Here is a 9,244-nt window from a genome sequence, read left to right on the forward strand (position 1 = left end):
ACTCGTTACAATACGCTGAAACTACAATCTGTCGGCTAGTTTTATGGGTGTGGGGAGGTGTGCGTTCATAATTCAAAGAGCTGAGTCAGCAGTCCTCTGTAACATTTTCTCAAATGCACCTCAAACATAGATAACCTCTAATTAGCCTGCATAAGTCCTAAAGGCTCCATCACAGTTATAGACGTGCGCTGGGTATGGGGGGGAAATAGCCGGATGGCTGCTCCTGGAGGCGCATTCTCTGCAGCGCTTAGGCGGTCACAAGACTTGGACATCGGTGAACAAAAACATCGGCACGCTGACAGGTCAGCTAGAAGCTTACAGGCCCACGGATTCTTCTCTTCTCTGCATCCAACATCCAACAAGTTGTTCCATTTGGGAAACTACTTCCTTGCGCGTCGCCGCGCCACGGTCTCTGTTGAGCATTTTTTTTTTTCAATGGAAATATCAGTGGGGCTCTTTTTTACATGGTAAACCACTGCCGTATCTATAAGGCGGTCGTTTGTATTTGGAGTTGAATCGTCCTGTAAAACTAAAACTAGTTGTGTTTTGGTGCGTAAAGTAGTAGCGCATGCCAAAGTGAGCGAGTGCCACTGGAAGAAATTACACCAAAGATGTCAACATTGCTTTACCACCCACTCGAAATCGATTGTATTACCTTCAAGAAGGTGGCTCCTCGTATAAATAGGAACGCATTATTTCAAGAAAGACGGTGGTGAGCACAATCTGCTGGCTGTTCTCCCTCTGTCTTATCGGGACCTTAGACAACGCCTGGAAGAATTTACTGAAGACAACTGTGTCAGCTCTCCAGGACATAAGCATCTTTAACTCTGTAACTAGTAAGTTGTATTTGTTTTACCTTTGTATGAAAGTAGAAGAAATGCGAATGCTGCGTAAACTGGGCTGCAACAGACCATTTCTGGGGATTAATTGCACTCTTAGAGATCATGCACGTTACCTCTTGCATGACATTTTTCAGTAATTTTAGAAGTGTGGAGGATCTCAAATGACAATTGTGAAACATTTGCTGCTGTTAAGCATGATGTAAACTGTACACTTATCGAGCAAGAGTCAAGCAAAAAGGACTTTGTTTGGTTTAATAGAAACCATGCAACCCCCTCTGTAACAAAACTTATTTGCTTATGCTTTCAGACAGTGAAGTCATGCAGGTGGAGAGGAAATGGCACATACTGTTGACTATCTTCTTTCTGCTGATCACCTCGGGTCAGTGTATGGACAGCAAGGAGGTTAAGCAGAAAGAGAGAAGGACCCTGTTGGATCTAATCTTACAGGTTATCAGAGACAGCCAGCAACGGGACAAACCCGTCTCCAGGCGCTGTAGCAGTGGACTCTTCACTGCAGCCCAAGACATGAAGTTCTCCTCCCGTGAAAAGCCTTTCTACGTCCCTAGGCTGGATAACAGTAGACTCATAGGTAAGCTGATAAGATTTATTTTTAGGTCCTGATGATGAAAGCATAATCCCCATTTTACTGTTGGAGACAGCTGCCATAGGTCTGGTCAGTGCTGTACACATTATTTAGGAGCTTTATTTAGTTTCGTTGAATGGAAGCTGGTGCATTCGAGAAAGGTGGAAATACATTTTTCCTGCCTTTAAATGGTATCTGGCAGGGGCATGTTATCCAGATCTGTCTGTCCTCACATGTCCAACTCAATTTAAAGACGTTATATAATGCATGCATGCAGGTCTGCTTTATCTGTGCAGGACAAAAAGGTTAGATCACATTTACGGTGGTGAGAGGTACTTTTTCACCACACATCTTGAGCATATGGCTCCCTGGTTCAAACTGATTGATTGATGGACGGGAGACAGGGGATAGGTACTACGAATTCACGTAGGAGGAGCATCGTCACGCTAAACTTATGAATGATTCATTCAGTAAGATTCATTGTGGAATCTTAAACATGAATGATGACCACCTCATTTACACAGAAACATGTCCCAGACAGCATCTCCAATCACATACATCTCCACAAGACATATCAGGCAGAGCAATTAAAAATCATTGGCTGTATTGTGTCATTTTTTAATGTCACAGTTATTTAAATACTTCTTTTGACCTTATGAGCACACTTTAAATACAGAACTTTTATTTTAGAAAATTTATAGAGCATGTTACAGATTTAAGCTTCCAAACCTTATCCAAGCAAAATTATATTTATTAGTAATACGACTAAAACAGATCCTTTCCAGTGAAATAAATTGAGCTTAAGAAAGTGTGTGGTGGAGCTGTGCCTATATTGCCTTAAATAAAGCTTTCTGTCCAGACTGGAATTAAGTTCTTTTGTAAATCTTTGAAACACATCTCTTCAATTATCTGAGATCGAAGGCAGAAGGATTGCCCAAGTTTGAGTGTAATAAAGAAAAAGTATCCCGAAAATCCTTTTATGTACCATAACTATTTTTGTATTGCCACAATGGATAGAGTTCTCACCGAGAGTTGTCAGGGATTGTGGCTCATTGGTATGTGCAGTGGGAGTTTATTAAGGGCTTAGTGTACATAATGTGTTGTTTATTGGCAATCTCGGATTCTCTGTACCGTCACTACCAATTAGATCATGTTGTGGTGATGTTGCACAGGCATCGTACAGCTCAAAGTCTCGGTCCAAGCTTATGCAATTGGAAAAGTACCTTTCTCAGACCAGTGACTGGATGGAATTTATCTTTTGAGGATATTATAAGCAGCATATTAGCAACTGGTGCGTGTGACACTACCAAAGATCTACGGTCATGCAAGGATAGATGTTTTGAACACAAAGAGGATGGAAGGAGAAACATCTGTAAATCCAAGTGATGTGTTCCCCCCCCCATTTTGTCCCTGTGTATTCTCAAAAGCCACGGCTGTCATCAGAGTGACAGTTATGTGACAACAGACATAATGTAAAGAAACACGTTTATTTTTAAACAGGTTTCATATCTTTTCATGTGTATGGCACAAGAAATAAGGTTTAGACTGGCAACTTTTGTATTCTAGTGGTATTTATGAATGTATTTGTGAATGCTCAAGAATGAAGAAATTTCCCCTCGGGGATTAATAAAGTGTATAAAATCTAAAAAATATATATATATATATATATATATATATATATACTATGTAGGCCTCGTGTGATGAAACCACATTGGCTGACTTTGTGTTGTCCAGGCTGCCATTTTCACCCTGCAAATCTGGGGTTTGGCTTGATGGCATGATTAAATGAATTCCCTAAATTAATTTTCTAGTTATGGAATATATGAATGTATTTGGCCTTTTAAATACCTTCAATAGTTTTGGCTTTACTGTATATCTGGCTTTCATGGTTTTCAATGCAAATGGGCTAAATCATTACCTTTTATATTTCCTGTATGTTCCAGCATGACATGTTCCTGGGTCTGGGGGCTAATGTTCTATTTGTCCAGGAACTACTTACATGGACTTATTCTGATGAGCATTAAACTCTCATACAATAATCTCTTTAGCCTGTTAGCATGGCCACTGTGTTATCAGACCCCTGCATGTGTTGCCTATGTGGACAGTGAACAGAAGGGTGGGGTACTCGATGCCCTTATTCCCAACTACAACTCATAAAATGACCCCACAGTGTTTACCAGGTCACCACTGAGAAAAAAAATGAAGGTGGAGATTAATCACCCAAAAACGACATTTGTATTGAATCACAATGAATAATGTTCATTTAGGATGCTGGAGTTTGGAATTATGTTTATGTAAGATGCAATAACAGCAGTCACATAATTTTGATGCCAGTGATCAAAGATATTAACCATGCACTCAGTATTGATTGTGTGGCCTCATGTTGAACTTCATCTTAAAAGTGGTGATATTGAGAATATTCCTGCACCACAATAAGAGATGCAGACTCTGACAATGAATGATTACTGTGAAACTTTGCTCATAGGTTGATTTGGTTGCTAACAGTGATTTTCTTTTCCAGAAATTGTTCCTCGAGATGCAAACATGAAAGGCAAATTCATTCAGCATTTCGGAGGTAAGAAAACTGCCATCAAAGACAACGTTATGAGCGCAAATATTTTGTTTTACGTCTTCATTGCACTTCTCTGCTGTCCTGTCCAGACATTGCAAAACAATTTCATCTGGCAAACAACTTTTAGAGCATAGTTGGCACTTTTCCCATGGAACTTTTGGCTGGAAATGTAGTGAGAAAAATATTTTCATTCCTGTACATGGACATACATACAGTATGCTCAAGTCATAGATTGTTTCCTGAACACTGCCAGTGCTGTGGGTCAGGAGACGGTTGCCCGGCTTAGCTGCAGGGCAACAGTGCACAGAAACAGCACATGGTCTGAAGCCGACATAATTAAGTTGAAGGCAGTGCTAGGTTAAGCTGATTATTTGTCTCAGGACCTATGAGAAGACTTCATTATTGGTGTGAAAATCTGGAAGCTTAAATGTCGGTGCAGAAACTCTTAGGTGATTATAATTGAAGACTCAATTCCGCTTCACACTAAGTCCAGTTGAACCCTGACTCCTTAACCATGTGTCTGATTGTGCACTGTTCAATTTCACTTTGTGCGTTGCTACTTTTTTGTGTTTATTACTCATAAATTCCCTGTAGTTTTAGGCGTAGTCATACTAGCAAGTCAAATAAAGTGGAACCTTTGAAAGCTTTTCATTTTGCCTGATGAGACCTTTTCCATTAAGCAGGACAAGTCAAGTTCTCGTCGGAGTGCAAAACACACTTTCATAGACTTTATCACAACACAAGGGACTGCTCAAGACCAGCATGTATGTATGCCTTCTTCTTGGTATTTAGCTGTTTTTCGAATCAATGTTGTTGTTTTTTTTATGCAATATAATCAAGCATTAGGCTTAAAAGGCCCTGAAAAACAATTATTTTAATTGGCTTCTGCGGTTCTACATTAACAAACATTTGTCAAAGTTTGAAAAACGTTGGTTGTTTCAAATGAGAGTTTTCTATTTCTGCTGTTTAAGTTTACTCTTGTGTGCGTTTTTTGGTTGGAAAAATTACAACTTTATATAGGACTTAATAGTGTTTGAGTCAAATTCTGATGACAGTCGGTGGGCCGATTGCCACTGTCAGAATAAACAAAGCTAAATTGACCTTAGACCTGCTTTGCAACAAGTTGAATCTGTCTGTGATTTGCAAGCAGTTCAACTAAAAAGTACAATTTCAAAGTAATCTAATCTAGTATTTCAAAATTTACAAGCAAAAATAATAGAAAGTTCTAAACAATTAACATGATTTATGTGTCAGAATATGTTTCATTGCTTTTTTTCCATCCTTTTAATAAATCTGTGACCACTCTGATTATCTCTGCAACCCCTTGGAGGGTCGCAAACCACGGATTGGGAACCACTATAGAAGCGCATAGAGCTGTAACCAGTTTGCAAAGTAAAGGATCAGTCTGTTCCTCTGGAATGTTTACAATTTGGACATTAAGATGATGACATCAAGCAGGCCTCGTAGAATAATTGCAGACAATAATGTTGTTCAGTGTTCACTTATCATGGACACCTGTCGTTGACATCTGTTTAGTTAGACTTTCCTTTATTGTGGATAGGAGGAATTTTTTTTGATGGAGTCAAACAAGCATAATTGTCCCGCTGTGATTTAGAGTCAGTAGTTTAGTTGAAGCCAGGCAGAGACAGATGGACAAATAGAGACAATATTGGCAACTGGGTCACATACAGGATACATTTGTCTGTTAGATTGGGATGACGCAGAGTATTGGAGAACGCAGTTATGGTTCATTTCTCATGCTAATTTTACTGATGGTGATAAAAGAAAAATGATGGATTTTGTATTTAACATGCAGAGCTGCTCTTTTAAAGGAGCATTGCAACTTTAAACGCTCAGTCAGGAATTACCATAATGCGACACTTCTGATGTCAGCACTGCCTGTGAGGGTTTATATTTCTGTTTGAACATTTTCACTCACACTTTGATTGACACTATTATGGATTTATTACATATTGGAACATTAGTACATGAATATTTTTAAATCAGAGTTAAAACTACCTTTCACCCATATTACACTTTACAGCAGAATTTGAAACTTTTTAAATTTGTTATTGTGTCATTTGGTTTCAGTTTCAAGAATATTTTTTTGCATTCTCAACGGGAAAAACTACACCTAAGGATGGTATGATATTGCCACAATAATGATCTTTTTCCCACTTTATTTTTTTTCAGATTACAAAAGATGTGCAAGATTGCTAACACGATTAGCAATGAGTCCACTCTGCATGCAATCGTAGATTTTGGATGTGAGTAAATATGTTTTCCTCTTCTTTGATTGTGTTTCCTCTGCCGTCCATACAGGATTGCTCTTTGTCAAAACAACAGTGGTCAACTAAGATTGACATATTCATTTCACATGGATATGTTTTCCACATTTTTGTGCCTTAGCTTGACAAGGAGAAATGTCTTTGTTGCTCTTGGTCAGATTTGATTGAATGTGTGTCTGATGTGCAACTGAAGAAAACGGGTCCTCACATAATCAGAAACATATCTCAAGTACATCTGTCCAACATTTGTAGGGTTTGAGAATATGTATTTGTTGGTGTTGGACACACTGAAACATTTCCCTGTTGGACAAAAACTCCTCTCAATTTAATCTCCATTCAAGCTTTATTTAAAGTTAGTTCTGGTTGGTTGAAGCTGCACTCAAAACAACTCTGTCACAAGTCGTAGAGAGAGAGTCAGAAAGAAGAGAAAGAAACAGATTTCATACATTAATTTCTCTGGAATCATTATTCCAAATTTATATATAACAAAATGCATTGAACCGATTGAGCTCATTTGGAAAATGAGCACATAGAGATGGCAGTAATACATAACCTAGTGTCTCCTGCATCGTGCTCCAAGAACATCAGAAGTGTAAATGTGTGATAACTCCTCCTTCTACATCCAAAAAAATAGCCAGGGTGATGGCAATGAGTCTCCCAGTACTTTTTAATTACTTTAGGAATGCATTTTAACAAGAAGTCACTCACAATTTCATCTTTTAATGACTGAATTGAAAAGTTTTTTTTTTTTTTAATTCTTACCCAATGAGCAACACTAAATCATGCACTATCTGGAAGTTATTGTCAGAAACACTTCTACCTTAAACACAGTGAACCTAAACATAGCCGCTCTCATGACAAAGAAAGGACTCAGACTACCGTCAGTGGAGTCATTTTGGATGTAGCCGCAGTCATCCCTTTGTTAAGGTGATCTGTGACGACAGCAGGTCTGAAGCGCTCACTGCCGTCTACTTCTAAATCCAACATTGATAAAAGCATGTATTCCCAGTGAACGCAATTAGGTCCTGGTAGTGAGTGATTGCTGCGAGAGGGTTCATCTACACAACTGGTCATTGCGGTTGATTGGATTTTTTTTTTTGTGGTAAAGGTGGTGATTATAAAATTGAAGAGGCTGACACATTCTTAGGTATTCAGTTTTTCAAGTGAACCAGATAATAAGATCTGAACCGTTCCGAGAAATCTGACAAACGTATATCACAATCGACGGACTCTGGGAGGCGTTTGAAGTGATTCATTATTTAGTCATTTTGATCATTTCTGAATGATCTTCGACATAACATTGAGGAACGTCAGGCCAGTAATGTGCGTCTTTCGGAGCTGACAACAGGACTTTCTTAGAAAGATGGAGATGTCAAGATGTGTCAAAATCCCCTTGAGCACTATTGGACAAGGGGATTTTGACAAACCTCCTTTTATTCTATTATTTGAACTTCTTTAAACGTATTGTTCTGTTTGTATGCTTGTTGAAAGCAGTCATTGAAAAATTTAGAAAAAAGAGCTTTAAAAACATTTTAAAATCTCTTTTTTTATTCAAAAAGCTCTGAGCATTTTTTTTTTAATTTTTTTTATCAAAAGGTTCAAAATGTGCAGAAACTGGTGTTTAACGGATGCTTAATACTTATCATGGTTTTTATTTTTTTGCAATTTCATTTCAGGTCCCAAAATAACGGAGGAGGGATCAATGTGTTGCCAAGGAAGTGCCTTCAAATCCACTGCAGTCATAAGAACATTGGTGTGTTTATTGTGTTTCTATTTTTGTTGTTATTGTTGTCATTACTGAACATACAAATGGACATTGTTGGTTGTTTTTGAATGGATTTGCTTTCTATTTTAATGTACCTGTATGTATCATATATTTGTAAGGAAATATTAATTTAATATTAAATGCACCTATTTATTGAAAGGGTATGTATATAATAATTTCACAATTATTCAAAATCAGATTATTTTGATTATAAAAGTTCTATATGATGGAGAGGAAGCTTTTTTTTCTCCTTATATATGAATTCCTCTTTCAATATTATGCTGATATTATGCTCCGTCATTGTCTTCATTACATTTTATTTGGCACTTGAGTGATTGCTGACAATGAGAACCTATGGAATACCGACAGTGGTGATAATGCACTGCACTATTGAACAATAAAGAATATTGAAGCACAGCACATTTTGAGATTATTGAAGATGAGGGGGAAGTAGGGGCAGGCGGTGTGATGAGTGAGGCTGGAAATGAAGCTCAGGGGATGGGACTAAACTCATGATTGACAAGTGTTTTTGGTCTTTTAATGACAATCCAAAACGTATCACAGTGTCATTATTTTTTTGAAGAAACATGCAGTTCCCTGATCCGTGTCATTTAGATTTTGAAAAAGCGCCAAAGATGATGGGTTTCAGTACAGAATCTGCAGTGGGAGTACATTTTCCTTTCCTTTCTGGCTCCAACATTTCCTTGTAAGTTTCCAGCGCCTTTCAGGCTCGGCTCTCCCTGCTGCTCAAAGCAGGTGTTACCATTACCGAATTCTCTCCTCTAACTACAGTTCATTGCAAAATTTCTGGCAGACTTTTGTGTTTTTCTCTGGCATCACACACTCAATCTGTCAGACATCTTGGACTCAGCGGCATGTTGAGCAATATCAAGCCCGGTAGAATCAAATATACTTCGGATAAGAGCAGCAAAAGCTTCTCGAACTCTTAAATTAATCACATGTGCGAGGCATTTTAAATGTTTAAAAGAACCGAAATTATGCAGGTATATTTTAAGTGCTTGAAAGTATATTTGTGGAAGGATTACTAACTGCTTTGTCAAGAGTTTCTTTAGCAAAACTGTTTCAAGAAAATGATAATCAGAATTTATAGTGTGCCTGCAGAACTCGAGCCTCAGATCACTTGTTACGTGAGTTGAAATCTGATACGCAGCATGTCCAGCTTGACTGGTCTTT

The 9,244-nt window shown here is 38.1% G+C and overlaps 1 protein-coding gene across 1 annotated transcript; it reads left to right on the plus strand.

Moving 5' to 3' along the window:
* Positions 1-510: 510 nt before the first annotated feature.
* Positions 511-8,421, plus strand: alkal1 (ALK and LTK ligand 1). Its single transcript, XM_069149945.1, has 6 exons — positions 511-836; positions 1,150-1,431; positions 3,947-4,000; positions 4,681-4,761; positions 6,191-6,264; positions 7,962-8,421. Exons 2-5 carry the CDS (start codon positions 1,161-1,163, stop codon positions 6,253-6,255), a joined length of 471 nt encoding a protein of 156 aa, XP_069006046.1. The 5' UTR covers positions 511-836; positions 1,150-1,160; the 3' UTR covers positions 6,256-6,264; positions 7,962-8,421.
* Positions 8,422-9,244: the final 823 nt, after the last annotated feature.

This window comes from Embiotoca jacksoni, unplaced genomic scaffold (genome assembly GCF_022577435.1).
Source record: "Embiotoca jacksoni isolate LCO1_2020_lvr unplaced genomic scaffold, fEmbJac1.0.p SCAF_16, whole genome shotgun sequence".
Taxonomy (NCBI): Eukaryota; Metazoa; Chordata; class Actinopteri; family Embiotocidae; genus Embiotoca; species Embiotoca jacksoni.

Bases quoted from the DNA above. Each gene is read 5' to 3' on its own strand.
- alkal1 (XM_069149945.1), top strand. From the start codon at position 1,161: ATGCAGGTGGAGAGGAAATGGCACATACTGTTGACTATCTTCTTTCTG. The intron at 1,432-3,946 runs GTAAGCTGATAA...TTTCTTTTCCAG, and splicing joins GGATAACAGTAGACTCATAG to AAATTGTTCCTCGAGATGCA. The intron at 4,762-6,190 runs GTATGTATGCCT...ATTTTTTTTCAG, and splicing joins GGACTGCTCAAGACCAGCAT to ATTACAAAAGATGTGCAAGA.